This window comes from Macrobrachium rosenbergii, chromosome 11 (assembly GCF_040412425.1).
Source record: "Macrobrachium rosenbergii isolate ZJJX-2024 chromosome 11, ASM4041242v1, whole genome shotgun sequence".
NCBI classification, from domain to species: domain Eukaryota; kingdom Metazoa; phylum Arthropoda; class Malacostraca; order Decapoda; family Palaemonidae; genus Macrobrachium; species Macrobrachium rosenbergii.
This window is the reverse complement of record NC_089751.1, coordinates 13,655,167-13,678,111: the sequence shown is the minus strand read 5'-3', so window position 1 is coordinate 13,678,111 and position 22,945 is coordinate 13,655,167. Positions and strand designations below refer to the sequence as shown.

Sequence of the window (22,945 nt, the reverse complement as noted above, 5' to 3'; positions counted from 1 at the left end):
GTGATTGGGTTAACACATTTGATATGTTGTCCTTCATCACTGCATTTTCCTCTTTTCAATTACTTGCCATATTTTATGTAGGTTTGCACTATATTGCAACGCTTTATTCTAGATCTAAAGATGAGAGAAAAGAGGTTTTTCTTTGTTTTTCAGTGATATGTTGCTTCAAGTTGAAACGAAAAAGAAAATTTCATACATACGTCCTTACGCCAGAGAATGGGTGGCTCCATGAGATCGACTAACTACGAAGTACCTATTTCACAACAGGAAATGAGTAACAGACACAACAGGAAATGACTGACAGACACAACAGGAAATGAGTAACAGACACAACAGGAAATGAGTAACAGACACAACAGGAAATGAGTGACAGACATGCACACGTGTTCTCAAGGAATGGAATAATGAATGAGACATTTACCTGAGGGAGACAGTGCCGCTTTTCACTCTCTGGTGCGTTTCTGTGCTTATGACAAGAAAAATTTTGAGACATTTCTAATAATCTGTAACGTCTAGCCCTTCCTCGGCTGGGTTTTCAGGTTAAATTTCACGTATCCCGGTGGGTATGCTGAGGACACGACTTGCGTTAGTAGGTTTCGAACTTTTATTTTTAACTTTCGTTTTCTAAATCGAAATAAAATATAAAGTCTTGGGATTACACAGTTCGTTTTGCCTAAGTGGTTTATGTATCTGGGACAGAATTTGTCTTATGCTTCTTTGGTCTTTCTTATACCAATTGAAATGATTCTTTGCTTGTCTTATCTCCAAACAATAAATTATAATCTATCAGCGACAGAAATCATTCGGCTTCAACTCAGTTTGCCTTGTGAAAGCTGACTGCAGATAAATATGGGTGCTTAGCATTCGGAGTGACGTTAAAACTGAAATATATACATTTGAACATTTTATGCAGAGTTGCATGCAACTAAATAATGCTCAGATACCACTACCAATACTGCTGCCAAACGACATTTTTTTTTTTTTGCAGACGATTGTGGGTCACATTTAGATTAAACGGTTTAGCATTCAAGTTTTAGGTTAACCCACTTGAAACAGGACTTCTATTCCTTCTCTCCATGTTGCCCTCTGGAAATCACAGTCGCCTAACTTTATTATGTTTGGACTGGGTGAGCCCGGGGAATTAGCGACAGATATGCTATCCAGGACGATGTTCTTCCGGGATCACTCCGGCAGTGGCCATGACAAAGATTATATGCTGATAAGGTGGTGAGATTAAATTCATTTATGTGAATTACCAGACATGTTATCGTTTGCTACCGTTAATCTAGAGGCATAGTTGCTTCTAAGGTATACAATGAAACCTTCGTTTTGATGGCGTTAACAGCATTGACATTATGTAGGAATGACCTTTTATGTGGAATTTAGCTTTCTTTGCTTTTTCAATAAAATGACTTCTGGTTAAAGCATAGAAATAATTTTCTTATTGACAATCTTACACTGACATAGGACTTCTGCCATCCTTCCAAAAGGAATGGGGGTTTAACTGTCCTTGGATGCTGATATCCTCCTCATAATTAGAATGTTACCACGAGCATTGTTGGTTATGAAGGGGACCTTTGGGACTGGGAGAATAGTGCAGCAGATTGCTGTAAAAATCGTTTAGATAGTGAAACAAGCATGAAATTTGGCACAAACATTCCTAAGACTACGCTCTCTTAGAAAAGGGCGCTGGCCACCTGAAAATCCAAGATGGCGACTATTTTTCAAAATGGCCGCCATCTATGTTGAGATTCACTGGTTTGGGAGCATCTATTGGATGGAATATGCCAGTTTTTTTTTTTTTTAAACTCGACTTTTAGGTTATAAAATGTTCCATACCACACATTTTATTGAAAACCCTTACTAAATGAATTGTAACCAAGATGGCGTACAAAATGGTTGCCATAAAAGTTTTTTTTATCCACAGCGCTAGCAGACATAGAGACCAACTGTTTTTATTTAATGGTATATTCATGTGATCAGACAGTTTAACTAATATGCTATTTTCAACTGAAATAGTAATGGTATGGTCACATACAACATTGTGTCTAAGACTGTAACCATAAAAAGAAAAGAAGAGAAATACGGACTAAATGCAACCAATCTATTTATAGGTCTCTCAACCTACACCTTTGAAAAATTCGAGGATAAGAAGGTAGGCATAGCATGACACGTTGGATGCTCAAGCTAGATTATCTACTGAAGAGAGGGCAATATTTATCTAGACTTCACATTTGCAAGTGCACAGAGCTGTGCAGGAAGACCCAGCTTGTAGCACTTGCACCTTTCCCGACAGCCTGCTTTGCATCCACATTTGGTAAGCTGTTGGCAACTCTTGGCTAAGGGCGAGTTGGTTGTCCAGAGGACTTGCCATGCTTCACCAGACTTTTGCCATCCCCACTCAGCAGGGTTCTCTGGCTGTGGCTGACACTGGGTGGCCTGCCCCACACACAACCAGCCTGGTACGCAGCACGCTTGGTGTGTTGGAGGAGAGCTCCCTGGTTGGTGGAATGGCCTCATATGCCCTTTGTTTTCTGGCAAACATATCAAGTCTAGCCTCATCCACAGTGCCAGCAGTGCTGGATCTTTCATACATGGGCATGACAAACCTCTCCATGACCTTCAGGTCACTCTCTTCCACTCTGAGAGGGTAGTGACTCAGTTTGGAGAACACAGTGCAAACTTTAGTTGCTGTCTTTCCTGTCCAGTGTTCTCCTTGGTGGGGTGCTGAAATATGGAGATGCTAGTTTCATGGAAGGAGGTAGTGGCAGTAGTTGCAGATGGGTTAGGTCGATGTTGTCCATCACTGCAGTGGTGAACAACCCTTTCGCAGTACTGGGGACAGACCACACCCTCCTCCACATATTTGCTAACTGTGGCATCTCCTAACTGTGCAGAGACCTCCAGTACTCTGTCATAAGAGATACTGAGGCCATACTGATGTAGCATTTCAACCAGGTTTCTCTTCCTGGTTTTGCATAGACTGAGAGTCCCATGTAGACTGGGAATGGTGTTTCTCTGTCTTTGGAGTGTCTATGAGTTGTTGCTCCCTCTTTGTATCGGGAGTAGCAGTTGAACTGCATGAGCTGTGCAATGGCCTGGTCTGACTTTGATGCTCCAAATCGTAACTGTGACTTGATGTCAGCCCCATGCTCAACCATCCCTACAAACTGGAGCAGGAGAGGAGGCACAGAATTTCGTACACAAGCCTCAGAAAATGTGCCATCAAACCGTGACTGATGATCAAGTATAGACTTTCTGAGAATATTTGCTGCTTTAGCAATGATAACTGCCTCTGAAAGATCAGATGATTGAGCAAGTGCTTTTCCCACATCCTTTTGAAATGCAAGTAATACATCTCTGCCAGATTTATGAGCCTCAAGTTCTGGAATTTCTGCCAGAAGTTTGTCTTTGAGTCTCGTGGAATTTACACTTGGTGACTCTACACCTAATTGTTCCAGACGTTGTTGGTAGAGGTGGCAAATATCTGCCAGCCGAAATGTGACTGGATCATCTGAACAAAGGTTGTTTTCAACAATGTATGTCATCAGTTCTGACAGAACTAGTGGATACACATCTGATTCTGACTCAGTGCTACCTTGGTCTTTCTCAAGGCTCCTCAGGTAGGACCTTTTTCTGTTGTAGAGGGCACAAAGACAGGCATGGTGATACTTAAACTCCTGTGCAATGACATCCCCACCAGTCAACTTAGCAAGGAGCTTGCCATCACTAAGTATCTCTGCACATTCACGCAATTTCAAGTCAAGGCCCTTAGTACTAGCCTGTCTGAGATCAGATGCAGGTGCCACTTTTTCTCACAGAAAATGCAAACTTCATTGTCATGACTGGTTGGCGCAGTTTTGCACGACTAGTCTCAGTGTTGCTGGTCTGGTCATTGGATTGTCGCTTTCTTGCACGGTCCAGTTTAGTGTTGTTAAACAAACAAGCGACAGTTCACATGGTATTTTGCTGCATTTTTCCTGAGAGTGGCCTCTATGCCATCACCTTCATCCAGCCTTGCTGGATCCATTATCAGTGGCATTTCATTAATTTCACTGAACATGGGAATGTTCCTTGCCAGCATTGTGTACCCATCATGGTCTAGGACATGATGACTTGGAGGTGATGTCAAGTGCTCACCTCTTTTGTCCTTCTGACAAAGACAACACAAACTCCAGTTTGTTTTTCTACTGCTCAATATTGGATTGGCATCACATTCTGCCATGATTTCACTTTTGATTAAGGCCGAGGGGTTATCCTTTACCACCTTAAACAAAGCACACATTCCTGTATGGGATTCAACTAGGTTCGGTCTCCCTACACCTAGCCCGATCATTCATCCAGTGCCATTTAAGTCCTGGTGATCTGTACACCATCCGGGTAAGTACATGAACCATCATGTACAGCCCCCATACCCTTGGCTCGGCTCTCCTGCGCTGGCACATCCTGTCTATTCAGGTGCGGCTATCTAACTATAGCTGGTCTGGGGCTGTTAGAAAGCATTTGGGACACTAAACTAAACTATACTACAACTACTAGTCTAAGACTACAGGATTAGTAAAGCTGGATTAGCTGGCACTGAACCCCATGCTGAGTTACACAGCAGTGATGTCACCAGTGTGCCCTGGTTGTGTGCAGACATACACTCTTTTACATTTATTAATTTTCCTTCAAAATTGATGAGTTATTCGAAAGAGATGGCCTCATTAGGATCTAAACCACAGAAACCAAGATCCATGCTTAAAACGATAATTGTTGAACGGGCATTATTTCTCATTATAATTATTGTTTCTACCTTTTCTGGCAGCCATATAGCCCCCATATTTAAAGGTAAACTGTACTGGAAGCTACAGAAACATAATATTCACAAGAAATAGTATGGAAGAGTTTTACCATATTGCTAGAAGCAAATACATGCCATTCTAGTGAAAAATTAGCCAAAATCTGTCGATACTGGCCGCCATCTTGGAATTTGGCCGCCATATTAAATTTTTTGCGTGGCCAGCGCCCTTTTCTGATAGAGGGAACTTTAAAGAGCACTTGTGCAAAATTTCATGCTTGTTTCACTATCTGAACGATTCTTATGAAATATGCAATTATCTGCTGCACTAGAAGTAAGGGGGCGAGGGAGCACTCGGGATGCGGGGAAATACGGGAAAGGGGAGGAACAATGACGATTAGAAGACACGTATAGAAAGCTGAAACACTGTAATTCACATGATGGATGAACTGACAGTTGCTGATTTTATAGTACAGATACTGAGCTGAGTTTTAATTGAAATATACTGAGCAGTGGTACATGCGTAAATTCCTCTTACTGCATCCTGATGGTAACATGGCGCCAAAAGGATCATATTTCTAATATTGTTCCTTTTCGCCCCATTGTTTCATACCAATAGTCTATACTAAGGAGATGGGCAATGGATGCGAGGGAATAGAAAGGATAAGGGTTCTGGGGTATGAAGAGGAACGGGGGAGTGAGGAAAAGAGGAGGTGGGTTTCTCGTTTCTCAGTCGAGAGGATTCGGGAGAACGTTGTTGGGACTGGGTGTTGGAATTTTTAGGATGTGGAGACTTGAAATGGAAGAGTAAAACCTGCTTGCCGGGAGAACTAAGTAGGTTGGTTAACTTCGGAGGTCACTAAACGATTCGTCCCCATTGATCTCTCTCCCTCTCTCTCTCTCTTTTTAATGTGAGGACTTCACCATCAAAATCTCTTTTGGTTGTCTACACTTCGTGACCGGCCACCCACATTACATTTCTCATCTGCTAGTCATTTATGTAATAGCCCGTCTTATAAATATTACACAACCAATGACTGAACGTTCAGGACAATCAGATCTTGCAGTTCCACAAGATAACCGGACCAAATGGAAAACTAGCATTTGTCGATCTTCGTGGATATATCAAGCTATACTTTTATGAAAGAAATTCCATTATTTCCTTATTTCTCTCTTTTTTTTTTTGAGCCATTCTTTGTTAAACTGAGCTGTACAAAAGATGCTGAGAGATTCTTGAAATATTTCCGAAAATTAAAAGACAAGAAGAATGTGTTGACATTCACCAAAACTTGGTATTAGCCAGACAGTTTAGTTAAGTAGAAAAGAATACTTCAGATAATGGATACCATCTTGTAATCCTAACTTTGCCTTACGAATAGATAACAGTGTCAAAGAACCTGAACTGTAATTTTGATTAAGGTGAAGTTCGTCATTATGACACTATCTACTCAAGTTAAAATGAATTATTTCTTTATCTCTTCCCAAAGATATTGCATATTACTTGTATAAATGTTATATATAAATAATATATATATATATATATATATATATATATATATATATATATATATATATATATATATATATATATATATATATATATAAATGTGTGTATATATATATAATGTATATACAACACACATATGTATATATATAAAATGTATGTATGTATGTATGTATATTCTTTGGTTATCAAATGCAAAATCTGCTATGAAAGTTATGTTAAATTTCTTAATAATTTCTCGCTGCTTTTCAAGCTGTTTTTAAGCTGGCTTTTCAAATGACTTTGTTCTCCGTATACCTAAAAACTCCCTCTACATTAACAATTCTAACATTATGACGATCTCCATCTCTAACACTTTTAAACCCCTGTTCATCGCGCACTATTCATAGATCGCATTACCTGAAAACGTTAGAAAAACTACTAATTATCAGATGTTCTCTCGATGCCATACTTAGTAATCAAGACCTGGTACTCATAAAATTTATAAAAAAAAACTATAAAGAAAAACTAAATAAGGAAAAATAAGAGACTGATTTTCATATTAGGTGTTAAATAAATCACACAAGTATTACGGTAATACTAAAACTTTACAAAACAGCGAAATATAAAACCAAAATTTTGATAAGAAAGTTGATCAGTTTTAAGCTGGTCTTTCGTTCTATCCGGCAGGAAGTCCAAGAATCCTGAACACATAATTGTTGTTCATCCACGTTCGTATTACCGCGGGTGACCCTTGACCTTCTGCCATACAGTCCACGCACCTAATGACGTTATTGCCGCGTAGTTTTACCAGAACACCCACGCTTTGAAGGTACACGAGAAAAAGATACCCAGCTTACTCCTACGTAGTTTGTATGTCGTTTCTTTGTGACTTTTTCAGTTCATGTGAAGGTTAGTATAGCGTTGATGGAGATGATCTGGTGGCAGATATTTGGCTTTTCGCCTTCACATTTGTTTCTTTAACTTCATGTCACATATTGCGGGATACCTACTCTTAGTTTACAGCTCTCTCTCTCTCTCTCATACACACACACACACACAAACAAAATTTTATTATTATTCCACTTCATCTGTTGTTGAACTAAAATAAATCTAATATCCTTGCAGATACGGTCTTCCTTTTAAAAATTCGAATTAAACATTTAAATACATAATGTGAGAGTAAGATAACTGTGTTACTCGGTGGGTCAAACTTTCTCCTCTTGTCGTGAGCATTCTTTATCATCATATTCGCTTTTCAAAGGGATGAGGGATGAGATTTTTCACTTCTGATTAGGATGCTAACAAAAATATGTAAAGGAAACGTGACTAACAGAATATTTTCAATGTTACGATCTTACATGCCTTTTCTTCCAAGTAAGAACAAACATAATTAAGAAATCCAGCGTCAGGAGTAAAAGATAATGCCCCTACTCTTGGCAGAGGATTTCCACGTCGAGTTCGAAAGATTTCAATTTGAAGGAAAAAAACAGACTGCAGAACAAATGAGCAAGCATGCAAAAAATTTACTTTCCAGAAAAGAGCATTGGCAGCATTCCTTTGCGTGATGACACAGAGAAATTACTCTGTCTTTCACCCATTTTAACAGAAACGCTTCATATTTCACGGTTTAGTTTGTGTTTCTTCCAAAAGCACATCTGTTTTCATATTAGACTATGAGTACTATTTTCAAAGAATCCAAACTCTATCTCTTACAAAATTTCTAGCTGAAAGTCTCATATTCTTATAGCAAAGAAACTGGCAAAAGAATGGGCTATATTATAAAACGGCCAATTGTCAAATGAACTAGCAAATATATATTATATTTCATTGTTCTTCCCGTTTCCAGGTTAGGCGATATTCAGTCTTCTTCACCGAGTGATTATTCTGACGCCATCTACGCAGGCAAGTTTGCCATCGAACTTGACCGACTGGAAAAGCAACAAAGGATGTTTACGAAGACTTTATCAGTGAGTACTCCCATAATCATCGCTCTCAGTCTAATAAAAATTTCTCCCTCCAAGGAGTAACAACCAGTCACTAGGCTTGTAGTTATAATAGTGCTCAAAAGCTATAATTAAGTAGAGAAGAGGTTATTATGGCCTTACGTACACACGCACACACACACACACACACACACATATATATATATATATATATATATATATATATATTGATATATATAAATTCACAATGATAAAATATTCGTTCAATAATCTATTTACTTTTTAGTATACTAAAATTCACTTCAACATCAAGTGCAAGCAAGCTCCCACTTTTATCTTATTAGTCACGGAATAGCATATTCTGGATTTTACCTTCTTATTTCTGGTGGGACAGTTTACTCACTTTACAATAACATAATAGACATACACACATATATATCATATACATACATATATATATATATATATATATATATATATATATATATATATATATATATATATATATATATACTGTACATATTTATATACATATATATATAACTATAACTTGTAAACGCGTGTATTTTTAATATTCACAAACAGTAAGCCAAAAATTTCGTTTAATATCGAATTCACTATACCTTCGGAAAAACTTACATCCAAATGGAAATATAAATGATACATGCTTCTGTGCAGGAAAGGATTCGAACCATGGCCTAGTTTAAACACAATGATAGACAGTAACTTCCACCAACACCCCGTAGTAAGCTAGTGCCGTCATTGAAACTCACACGGTGCACTGCAGTCATTACTTAAGAATCTTTGCAGCGTACCTCAGGGTCCTAGCTCCAAACCCTTTCATTTTATATATATATATATATATATATATATATATATATATATATATATATATATATATATATATATATATATTTGTAATGAGAGTTTAATTACCAAATGTACGCAATTTATTCATTCTACTTTGTACTTTAAATAATCGTTTAATTATCAAATATATGAAACCACTAAAATCAAGAAACAAAGAATTCAGTTAAACCAATTTTACTCCTAAAATTTATAATCGAAACGTGAGTTTATGGTTAAGTAATTCGTTACATTTGATGTGCTTCTTTGGCCTTTGAAATGTTGATGGTTACGGAACTATATTTCACCAAATGCCACTGCACCGAAACTAATTTCTCTCAGATACGTTATGTCAGAACAGACATCATTGCTAAGGATTTACCCTACCAAGATATATTTACATATCTAAATCATAAATTATCAAATATGCCTATCAGAAATACTTACAATGAAACAAAAATGTAATTTCTTATCTCTCTCTCTCTCTCTCTCTCTCTCTCTCTCTCTCTCTCTCTCTCTCTCTCTCTCTCTCTCTCTCAGTTAGGCTAAATTTTTAAGCTCTGGGTTTTCTGTACAAAGCGAAATTCGTTTGAACAAGTTGACCTACAACACCAAATATTTTATTCTACTTCCAACTTGTAGCTCATAAGAACTGGTAGTTAAAAAGATTTTTGTTAGATGTGCAACCAGGCAAATATGTACCCACATTCATCCATAATAAACACACACACATATATGCTGCACGTGTCTGTGAGCACGAATATGAATGCATTTGTATGTGCATTAAAAAAACTACAGGCATGTGTAAAAGAAGTGGTTAACGGTATTACAGAATGCTTGCTATGAATTCATTATTTACAGTCAGCGACGATTGTGAGAAATACTAAGGCGATTCTTCCTTAAAGATAAACTCATATTTTCTGATCCTACGCAGGAGTACCATATGCTGCTAGTTTGACTTCCTCCCGAACAGGGCGACAAATATAAGTCACATTTCCCTGGAAAGAAAGCATTCCCTTCCGGAGTTAGGCATGTACAGTATTAGTTTTTCATTGCCCATGGGAGAGGAGCTTTCTGTTTCTTGTTGTTTCTTCCCAAAAGCCCTTCTTGTTTATTAACTTTTTGGCGTCCCTGCTTTAACTGATTAATTTATTTAGATTTGATTACTTTAGTCAATTCAGTAATGTTTTGTCTAATTTTTTTTAGTTAATTGAGTAATTTCTCATTTAGCGTTGGAAGATGACCGTGTCTCTACCTGACATGTAGAAAAAAAAAGCTTGTCAACGCTAACATGAAAAGTTACATAGAATATCAGTCTCCCGGCTAAAAAACACTATTTCTAAGTGTATATATATTTTCATCGTTCGAAGACCAGGGAATACCCAGAAAATCATCTCTCTCGCTCCTCTCTCCCTCTCTCGTATCACCGTCATCATCATGAGCATCCTTTCACTGAAATTTGTTGAAATTTTAGTTTCGGCGCAATAAATTTTTCTTCGGGTTTCTTCCTTACAGGGGGCCATTCCCAAGAGAATAAACTTCGAACATTTGTTTCATCCTTTAACTTTGGCTATTATTAACGCCAATAAAGGATTCTCAAAAGAAAGCTTCCGATGTTTATTACAATAATCTTAATAATAATCGAACGAGGAAGGGAGGTACAAAGATACCGTTCTCTTCCACCTTTTGTGCAAGAGCCCTCCTCAGCATTCTGACTTGCCCATCAGCGATGTTCTCCAAGATGACATCATGACATCGTCCGAACCACTTGAAGGGTGCCCATCTTCTCGAAGTCCACCCGGCGCCAATAACGTAGATGTTGTGACGTCAATTTTAATAACCATAAGTCAATCATCTCAATCGAAATCCCTCTGATCTCATTACCAACAGCAGTTTTTCCCGTGAACACCGTCGCTTTTGATCTGCTTATTTCGTTTGTGATTTGGCTTCCATGATGCCTCTTGTATTTACACAAAAATCACTTCTTTTCTCTAATTTGTCCGCATTCGGTCTTTCCTTCTCACCCTTCTCCGTGAGCCTTACGACCGAGGGAAATTATTCAAAGGCTGTGAGGAGAGGGAGCAAATACGGACTTGACCCTAAACATAAAGATGACCATCCTGTTTACTGGCACTCACTTCCACACCTTGGATTCTGCATGTGGCGCTGCTGCTAAGCAAAACAAAGGGAATTAAAAGATAAGGATCACCAAATGTGCTCACAATGATATCTACGTATTCATCGATTTATTTTTTTTTTCTGTTCTAAAAGCTAATCTCTTCTTTCTGTACCTCCTATTACCTTCCGTTACTTCTTTCAAATAAACACCATATTCTTTGGAAGCTTGAATTTCAAGTCAGTGGCCCCTGTGGGCTTGCTCCCTGTGAATAGGGTTCATTTTCTGGATAATAATAATAATAATAATAATAATAATAATAATAATAATAATAATAATAATAATAATAATAATAATTCTGACAAAGGTAAGGACGAAAATACCCAAAAAGGTTATCTCTCCTGACGACCCACTTAAGTAAAAAAAATTTTATTGCTGATTTATGTTCCTGGACCAGTTTCCTCCGTTGAATTCTCAAAAGCTATTCATTCGTCACCTGGGCAGAGTTCGGCATAAATCATACTTATAGTCGGAGAGGTGCTTCTGTTTTCCAGTGAAACACGTTGTCATAATTAAAAGAAAGTCTAATTAAAAGAAAGACTTTTTCGCCTCATAAAGAATTATCCACGATATTCAGTGTACATTTTTATAAATAATTCACATATATAGCAAGCGTTAAACAAGGCAAATGTATATACGAGGGGAAATAACCTTCCTTATCAAATGAATAAGATGTTTTCATCAAAAGCCACACACGCAATAAGCTAAGACAATCATCAGGTGGTATACTTGTGTTACTTAAACCGTGAATGTTGTAATTCCTCTCAATATATCGACATATATTAGTTTTTCTAATATACTGAAAAGAGAAAGAAACACAGTGAGAGTGCGCCGCTTAAGTGGTTCAGGTCGGTGTTCATGAATGGTCAATAAAGCAACGAATATTACCGTAAATTGATATGTATCGCTCTTATCTCCCGAGGTGAATGCTATCTGTTTACCTTGTAGCTTGTTACCTATAAAATATACTTATATATAAAATACCTCCAAAGTTCGACAATTGCACTGGTAGAGACCCCAGTCATTGCCTGGATTTGAATTTTTTCCTTAATATTTACCTTCCATTATTCACTTCTGACCACTTCAATTCATTACATTAAATAGATGTAGGCCTCCTGTTAGGACTTAAGACCATGCTTTTGTTGCATTAGTAATTAGAATTCAGAAGACTGTCACTTGTGTGTCATACGCTTGTAAAATGTATTTATAAATATCAATAAGATTAATATGGCACTCTAAGCGATCATTTGCATCTCATTTGGTCACAGTTGTATAAGGAAGCTGAGCGTATAGATCTTTTTAAGGGGCCGTTTTGTCCAAATAACTGACTCTCGGATTCCTGGCTTAATGAAAATTGTAGACGTACTAGTTTGGAGAGACGGAAAATTTATCCTTTTAAAAGGAGCAGATCTGATTTAATATGAAACTCCCTATACCCAGCTAAGAGTTGTGGGTCTGAGAGCTGACACTTCAGATGAAAATTAATACAATGTTACCATACTGAATCCCCTCCTGGCAAAACTCAGGATCATAAATTGTAGACTGCCCTCAATATTGTTAAAAGGAAATATAGCTTTACACCCAATGAAAGCTTTTGTTCAAAGTCTTCAAATACCATCAAATTTACTCGTTTTTAAGTCTTCAAAAAGCAGTAAATGGTCCAGATTTTAACCGGTTACGGAACTCTCTCTGTGCTTCTGCTGCAAATTTTAAGCAAGTTTGTGCATAATTCTTAGTTTTATGAAATGCTTGTCAATTTTCTTCCGTCAATATCGAAAAAGAACTTTAGATTCTAGTAGCACTTGCTTAGCCACTCGTATTCTCGAAGTGCCTACATAGCTATAAGCTGTCACTTGAAGGAATAAATAAGGCACCGAACCACGGAGAAATTCCAAGCGCAGTAATCACTCTCCTGCCAATGTAGCCTTTATTAACAGAGCTTTTGTTTCAACCACATATTATTCAGATATATCTCCAGCCACTACTCTTCTCACCATTACATCAGTCAGCTTGCTGGTACCATCCCATCTACTCCATATAAATCGTTGTTTTAACAAACAAACGCTTTCCATTCACCAGTAACCCATTCCCTAAATGGAAGTTAAGCAAATCGTTTTTACAGTAAAGTCTGGCATCGTACCTGTACCTCATACAACATTATCTACATGCAAAACGCTGTAGCAATTTTGTAGGCTTTATGGGAAATCTTTGATCCAAATAACACAATTGTTCTTTCGGCCAACGCTAATGATCAGCAGTTTCCGAAAACTGTTCAGAACAGCGTCCGGAATCAAATTCAGCACAAGCAAGTACTAATTTTATAATTTCTCGGACATGAAATGAGCTTTCCATTGATTCTTCGTGAAATTTTTCATGTTCAATTTGCCTCACTAACTAACGAATTTGTTTTACCACTTTGGCTTTAAACTGAGCCTCTAACCGTAATTTGGCCACTCTAAAACCTTCCTTCTCTTTCGAATGAAAGTTTTTCGTTCTTTTCTTCATAGTTCCCTTCTGATTGAAAGTTTCTGTTGGTTATTCCTTTTCGAATACGTTCGTATTCTGTTTTTTTTTCTCTTTTTTTCCCAGAACCGACAAATACTTTTCAGAGATTAGTTTTTATCTATCTTCGCTTCTGAGTTGCCCCGACCACATAAAACGCTCGAGAATTAAGTTACGAATTTCAAACTACGTATTTTAAATGTAGCTGCATTATTGAAGCGACTTAAAGAAAGTTCGGCATGAAGCTTTGTGTTAAACTTATCAATGTCGAGCCGAGATCGTTACAATGAACACAACATCCTAAAGACTAGATTCCTGTTTTACCTGTTGTCATATAAAAACTAAAGAACTTCCACTAAATTAACGGTAATTCCTTCAAAGACTAAGAATGGGGTCAGGTAAAGCAAATTCATCGTAATTTGCAAACTAATTATGATAGCAATAACAATAAAGTATGGAAGTAAATTTAATGAATACCGAATTGCGCCTAAATGAAGTGATGCGAGAATTACTTATTCAAAGCGACGAAGCTGACGAATTTGACGCAATCGTAAGTTTCCACTGAACATGAATGGTTTATACTATACTAAATATATTACGAAATATAAAATTGCAATAATTAGTGCTAATCAAGAGAGATGACCATGCGGTTGTGGCCTTGTAACAACGACTGGTTCTAATAAAAAGAAACGAAAGATTTACAAAAGGAGTCCTGGGAGAGTCTCTAGAGGCACAAGAGATGCCCCTACCTTAAGAGATCGTGACGAACCTTATACAAGGAAAATAACGACATAACAATCAGGAATTTCGTACAAGGGGCGCCCTTCACCTGATAATTCCAAAAATACCAGTTAACAGGTACTCAGATGCTTACACACCATGGGAAGGGATCGTAAGAGAAAAATAATCGCAAAATAAAGAAATATAAGTATACATAATTTATGCGTTGTAATAAGCATAATCATCTAAATTCAGATAAACATAGCCTAAAGGTTCAAGGAATCTGACCCAAAACCTACAGAATTGTAAGGAAAACAGTCAAGATTGACAATATTATATTCGCTTTTCATACTGATTCTTTTATTAGGCATAGACTCTAGCTCACTAATACTACTTCTTGCTCAACTTTAATTTATGCAAAGGAAAACTATATTCTGAACCCAACAATCGCATTATACAGATTTTGCTACCTTCCGACTGGTGTCATCCACAGACGCACACACACACACACACACACACACACACACACACACACACACACACACACATATATATATATATATATATATATATATATATATATATATATATATATATAGTGTGTGTGTGTGTGCGCGCGCGCGCAACGGGGACGTTCAATTCATTCGCTTTCCACAGTCTGGTTTTCGTCACAGGCATTTCTTGCAACATATTTACTTCCTTTTCGAAACGATACTACCTTGTACAGGTCATTGGACACGCTGAATCACAGCGAATTCATTTCACAGTTAATTAGACGCGTCTCAGAAACGGAGTCTCCGTCATATCGATCCCATCTCTGATATAGAAACTGCATTTTATTTCTCTTTGTTGTTTGTGGGTAGTGACTGACAGAAAACCCAATGAATTAATTAGTTATTAAGTGATGAAGTAATTACTCCTGTGATTTCATATACTTGGGTTTCGGTGTTGTTATCTGGGTGTCATTAAAAATTTGTTGTCGGGTAAGTATCGGAATTTTTGATCTGTAGTCTGGAAGTGGGAAGTTTCTTCGTGGAAATGATAGCATCTTATCGATATACATTCTAGCCCCTGGTTAAAACTGATTATACACACATTATATATATATATATATATATATATATATATATATATATATATATATATATACATATACATATATATATACATATATATATATATATATATATATATATATATAAATGCATATATATATATATAATATATATAAATAAATGCATTATTGTATTTTGGAGAACAAGGTGGTCATGTTAGTCGATTTAGCTGAAATAAAAATCAAGCATCTGCTAGGTAATGTGATGACAGTGTTGTTTTGCCTTTTGAAACTTAGCTTATATTAATCACCAAATATAAATATGTATGTATGTATGTATGTATGTATGTATGTGTGTGTGTGTATGTATATATATATATATATATATATATATATATATATATATATATATATATATATATATATATATATATATATATATGTGTGTGTGTGTGTGTGTGTATATTTATTTGAGAATGAATATAAGCTAAGTTTCTAAAGGCAAAACAACACCCATTCATTCTGAAGAATCATGCATGAATTATAACCAGAAGATCCTGGATCTTTATTTCAGTTAAATCACGCAACACGATCACCTTTACGTGTTCTCCAAACACAGCCAACCACAAATTCCCGCGCAGGAGCTTTTTCTTGCATTTTTTTATTCCTAGGCCATTTATAGCGTTTCCCCTATCACATTCAATTTCATTCCTGAAATCCCTTTCCTAAGGGATTTGCACGTTTTCAGCAGTTCCTACATTCTTCCAGCAACTACAAGCGAAGCTCCTCTCCTTGTTTTGCTTCTCTCGGCACCCTGTTAGCTTTTATTCTTTGTTCTCCCGCGTCGAGAACACCTTCCCCTTTTACTCTTCAGAAATGCGCGCCATAACTACTGCAGTGATACTTTGTTTTTACTCTGAATTTTTCGCAGCAGCAAAAGGCTTGGAACAGCAGACATCTTGCCCCAACCTTTTGGTGAATTTCACAGCACGCTGAGATATAAGAATGCTCTTGTTAGCACACTTGTTCTGAAAGCTCATGTCAACCTTTTCTTCAAAGTTTGCTCGGCGTTTGCGTGCATATTGTATGTTTATGTGAATGTCTGGATTTAGTTTTTTTTTTCCAACGTAAACTTTTCCCATTTTCTACCTCTCCGGAATCGCTGCATTAATCTCAACCTAGATTTCCACAAATCATCCTTCCGTAAAGGTGATTAAAGTTTGCTCAAAAGAGGGCCAGCCCCTCATTCATTCCCGTCGATGATAATTCAGAAACAGTGGAAGTAGGGTGGGTTCATTTAAATGTCTTCTTTAGAACTACAGAACCATAAATGTCAAAGGTTACGTAAAAGCTACCTTACAGGTGCAGGTTCAAGCTTGCCTCTGAGGCAAGGATAGGGTCAAAGTTTTACATCTGAATGTGAAGGTAAAAGCTTTAAAAATCTCGTCAAGAACAGTAGGATTACACGTTTTCAAATTAATCTGCAGTCACCATCATCGTGGGGACACAATAAAGGCCCATATTTTACAAATGAATATTTATAAAAAAATCTCAACCACGGGCAAATGAGCATCGTGACTTAGGTGTGCATTGTGAACCATGAGCCTCTTGTTTGACACACACACACACACACACACACACACACACACACACACACACACACACACACACACACACACGAAATACAATATTTGTGGGTTAATATTTATGAACATAAACAAGGTAAGCGTGTATAGGTATGTATGAATATATATATATATATATATATATATATATATATATATATAATATATATATATATATATCGATAGCCGGATTGTCAAAATCATTGTCTGTCGTTGTTTCTAAACCAACAACGGTTCGAATCCTGTCGAAGACGAAACGCTTATCAATTATAATTCCTCTTAAGTTTAAGGTACTGATTTTTAATTTACACAATATTTGTGGGTTAATATTTATGAACATAAACAAGGTAAGCGTGTATGTATGTATGGTATGTAATATATATATATATATATATATATATATATATATATATATATATATATATATATATATTGATCCGTCTATATGGAAAACCACGCATATGTTAAGGAAGGAAGAATTAGCTTAAAAAAAAGGAAAATGCTAAGTAGGGACTTCTTAAACCCATTAGTACAGGGGCCATCCTCTCCCCTTCATAAACAAAATTAGTCGCTACTATGTGGAGATGAGAAAAACGACGTTCAATATTCTGTAAAAACACCTACCTGTCAGCAGTAACTGAATAAAGGGCAAACTATAGATTCTCCTGACAATGCTTATGTGTATGAGACACTCTTTTGGCGAACATAATGTAAGCTTGGGGAAAACGGGAAAAAAGAATTTTAAGGATTGACTGACGCTCGTGTTCAAGATACCCACGTAGTACCTATTAGAGAAGAAGCTTCACGTGCCATGAACTCAAGAGGATGAAGTGACACAACCAGACAGCTCTCAACGGCGGTTAATGAAGAGGTATTCAACGCCAAGGTGGACAGAGACCACCTCTTGACGAAGAAAAGAAAAATCACGTCTTTGAGTGTGTAAATATATATATATATATATATATATATATATATATATATATATATATATATATATATATATATATATATATATACATAAGTGTGTATATATATGTGTATATACATAATTATATATATACCCACACACAAATATATTTGTGTGTGTGCGTTACACACAAATGTGTGCATATACAATACTGTTATGAACGGCAACATGTGAGAAGTTAAGTCCAATTCATAATTACGAAAGACGACCTAGGTTCTTCAGATAGATAATGTGGCCAAAAAAAAAAAAATGTTTCCCTCTGTGTATTATCACTCAGCCACGCCATTGTTGCGAACGCACATCAGCCAACACCTTTGCCAATCAATACTTTGAGGGTGGTTGTGGAGGAGGCGAGAGAGAGAGAGAGAGAGAGAGAGAGAGAGAGAGAGAGAGAGAGAGAGAGAGAGAGAGAGAGGGTATGAAGGGGAAGGGGTGGAAACTGAGAGTAGAAAGGAGAGGAGGGACTCCGCTTCTGATACGCCATATCCTGCATTCCCTCTCTGCCTCTCTTTACTACGGTGCGCCATCTGTTGCCAGCTGTGTCACCCACAGGGCATCATTTCCGTAACTGGAAGGAAACGAAAGGTTTCTTGTTGAAACGGATTTTCTTAGATAAAGTCTATATCCTAAGGGAGCCCTTTTCGTTGGAGAAGCTTTGTACGAGCTGCCTTGCATGCCCAATCCTCTGCCCGTTAAACGGAGCTAATATGAATGCATAAAATGCCTGGGCCGTTACATCATGGCAATCGCGTCACTCCTCGTCAGAAAATACGCCAGTACCCCTCGTCATTCATTCTGACTTGATGAAGCTTAGACAAATCACCGGCACACGTATGGAGAAATACTAGCAGTGTTAGAATGATATATCAGACTGCTCTAAGATGGTTTGGTCACATGTAGAAGATGGAAGATGATACACTAATGAAAAGTCTGATTGGCCAAAGGCTTAGAGAGAAAGAGAGGGAGACGAAGGAAGTGCAGGTAGGACGGTATATAAAAGAGGTGTTGAGGAAAGATAATGTACGATGCATGAACGCACAATTATTCAGTGACCAGGAAAAGGGATCCGTGCGGATTACCGGCCACAGAAATATTTGTATTATGGACTTGTCATCAATGTCGCTGTTCCAGAAGATCATGATACTGCATATGTGCAGCAAATTTTGCAGTAATCTTTAATTGGGAAATAACATTCTATAACAAAAAGATCATCAATTTCTTTGATAAGGTTATCAATGAATATCCTAGGGCACCTACATCGTTACCTTAGCCCCAGCAATCAGTTTTGCAATATCAGTCTTATAAGTATTTACAAAAAGAGCGGTTTTCTAATTACCCTTTTCTTATACGTGATTTACAGATTTCCATGCGTTATTCCAACTGAGAATAGTAGAAGTAACAATTCGCTATGCTTCTAACTATGCAATAGGGCAAAGGAAGAGTATGGAAAATCTGTCAGGTAAATTCGTCCAGTTTCTCTCCAGTTCGTAATTATTTCCAATGAGGATCGAATAAAACGTAACTAATGAAAACATGATTTCAGCTTGAAATAACATTAATGTAAGTAATATGAAGAGTAATTAACCATAGCCTTATAAGGAAAGAAAAGACTTATCTCGGCAATATCCATCAAATTCATTCGCCTAAATTAAAGAGTAAGTGATTCTGGATATATCGGACAAAACAGTACTTTAGTGCGTCGATCCACTTTAAAGAGAAAAAGTTGCTTTGTGGTTATGAACTGAATGTCTTTCCATTAACTCTATTTTTCCTGTCAAGGAAATTTTGTCTCGTCTTCAAATTAGTAACTTTTTCATGTCATATGCATACAAATATATATACACATATATACATATATATATATATATATATATATATATATATATATATATATATATATATATATATATATAAATATTTATATACATATATATATATATATAAATATATGTATGTATACACATATATGTGTGTGTATATACACATAAATAGGTGTGTGTACTGATATATTAGAGATTTAAGTTTACAAGTGAATGTCTTTGTGGACTCATTCTATACGAATTTGGGTTCGTGTTGAATAATGACAGAAAACTGAAACGACAACATGAAGTGAGGGATAATGACATCAGTACGAACAGACTGCCAGAATACAAATTCTAATGGGATTTTCTGGTGATAACTAATGAGGACACAGGGGCTCAGCTGACTTTTATAGAAATTCTTCATGACTAGACCTTTCAAGAATGGGGACTTTCTGAAAATGCTGTCAGGCAGTTCGACTTCAGTAGCGTGGTGGCGATAGAAGCAAAAATTTGACAGATATAAATATTGAAGCTGTAAAATTTTCTAAACAGGGCATGGCAATAAATTTCATATAAAAGAGCCAGTTAGCAACAACAAGGATGACACTATACGATATTGTAGTGTAACAAACAATTATATTTGACCAGTTAGCAACAATATAACCTCAACCTAGTCCTCCCTGGTCTTCTGTGCAGCCACTAAGTCCCAGAAAAAGTCTTTCCCAGTAGAGGAGTAGATAAGTGCCTTGTCTTATCAGGATAATCAAAAGAAAATAAATTTTCCTCCTCAGTAACCATCAGGAATTTGAACCCATTACAAAAAATTATTAGGCTGGCAGAAACAGTAATTCGTGCCCAGGATGACAAGTTCACTTGTACGGTACAGGATTACAGACCTGGTTATTTCTATGGTCTGGTAAACCCTTAAATCTGACAATCATTTCAGGACCGTTATATCCAAAATATCATCATCCAGATACAGTGTAAAAAAAAGAGTATTCAATTAAATATTGGTAAGCTGTTTCCACGAATATTGTTCACTTCAATCACCTGCAGAGTTTAAAGACTTTTGATGACAATAACTTCTCAACATGACGTTGAGAGCTTGTTCAAATGCGACCCTAGAGCAAAAAAAAATGACATGAATCTGAATGAGGTTTCGTAAGTCAGATACAACACCACTGAAGAATCCTGAATATCTACCTAGGAAAATGTTCTTATCTTGTGCTATGGAAGTAACATTTTTATCATAAACAGGGAAGCCCTCGAAGAAGAATATGGAGTGTGGGTGTGATACCCTTGGAGCCAGGTTTTTAACATGTACATGGCTGTAGCAGAGAAGAGGTTTTTCTAGGCGATGCAAACCTTCCCCATTTGGCAGGTATATTGATGTAAAGTTCGCTGCATTAGAAATAAACGAGAGCTTCAAGAATTTATATCTATTTCTAGTAAAAGCTCTATGATAGGTTTCGACCTTTCTGGCTTTCATACCATAATTGACCTTATTTCTGCTAATATTCACTTACTCAACTTTCTCACCATACAAGTATTTTCAAAAGCTACTCTATTATCTACAGCTTCTCTCAACTATTACCAAATAAAACAGTATTTTTAGCAAACATCAGCGACATAAAAAACTTTTCCCCATTCCACAACTTTGTACTTACATCTATAGAGGAATGATTAAGATGAGAGATCTTAGATTTCTGATTTATTAACAAACGACAGTGGTATTTACGTGGAATGCTGACCAATCAGTGGCCAGGAAATTTACATGGTAACTAACAGACCAATACAGTAGTGCACATGCATTCGATTTTAGACTTTAAATCTTCTGAATATATGAAAACCAGGTATGTCACGGAAGTATTGCTATTCTGCTGGCTCGACTTGTTGCTAAGGAGTGAGACGTGGGAAGTCACGGTCTGCGTGCAGGTCCACTCAGGTGGTGACAGACTGTTGGCAAAGCGTGGGAAACTTCTGGGGCACAATAACCCGCCCCCTTAAAGTTGACCAGGGCATTGCAGAGGGCGTCCCACCCTTGAATACTGGATTGGAGGAGTAATGTCATCGGGAAAATACGCTGGCTTCAGTCATTCGATGGCTACCCAATCTGTCGTGCAAAGAATGTCAATGAGGAAGGCTTTCTGCTTGCAGTCAATGACCCAGTATGGGCACGTGTAGGGCTGGGTTAAAGGCGGCTGAACAGCATTGGTTCTTATGAACACGTGTGTTGCAGTATGTGGATCCTTGGGGATAAAGGTGTTGGTTGGCTGGCTTATAGGATGGGCGGTCAAGGGCAAATTTTCTGACAATGGTCCGGAGTCTGATGATGTCAGGTGGGGGATTACTGTCAGGGAAGAACTCACCAGGTATCACGAGTGGATCACCATACACCATCTCTGCTGCTGACAGGTCAAGGCCCTCTTTGAGTGTGGTCCAAAGGCTGAAGAGGACCCATGGAAGCTGCAAGTGCCAGATTGAAGAGTTGCAGCAAGACATCAGGGCTGCTTTCAAGGTGCGGTGGAACCTCTCAATTATGCCACTGGATTTAGGATGGTAGGCGGTTGTGTGATGCTACTGGTTGCCGAGGAGGTGGTTTAGGGATGTCCAGAGCTGTGATGTGAGGGTAGTGCCTCTGTCGGAGGTGATGTGATCGGGTACGCCAAATCTGGACACCCATGATGAGAGGAAAGCACTGGCACACACTGCTGTTGATGCCTCTGCCACAGGGGAAGCTTTGGGCCATGTTGTCAAGCGGTTGACCATTGTGAGGAGGTACCGATGTTCTTCAGAGAGCGGGAAGGGTCCTACAATGTCTATGTGGACATGAGCGAAATGGCGTTGCGGTCGGTGAAAGGAGCCCACACCTGAATTTGTGTGACACTGGATTTTGGAGAGCTAGCAGGAGGAACATTCACAGGCCCATGACTTTGCGTCTTTCGATATGCCATGAATGATGAAGCACTTCTTCAGGAGGGTGGCTGTGGATTGTCCTGAAGGGTGTGCCAGACTGTGGACGATGTCAAAGATGTGATGTCTGA

General features: G+C 37.5%; 1 protein-coding gene across 1 annotated transcript in view; it reads left to right on the top strand.

Moving 5' to 3' along the window:
* LOC136843163 (uncharacterized) overlaps positions 1-22,945 on the top strand; it is a 110,709-nt gene that overhangs the window by 71,009 nt on the left and 16,755 nt on the right. Inside the window, exon 4 of the mRNA XM_067111220.1 lies at positions 8,113-8,233. Within this exon, the coding sequence (XP_066967321.1) occupies positions 8,113-8,233 (121 nt within the window). The remainder of the gene's footprint in view (positions 1-8,112; positions 8,234-22,945) is intronic.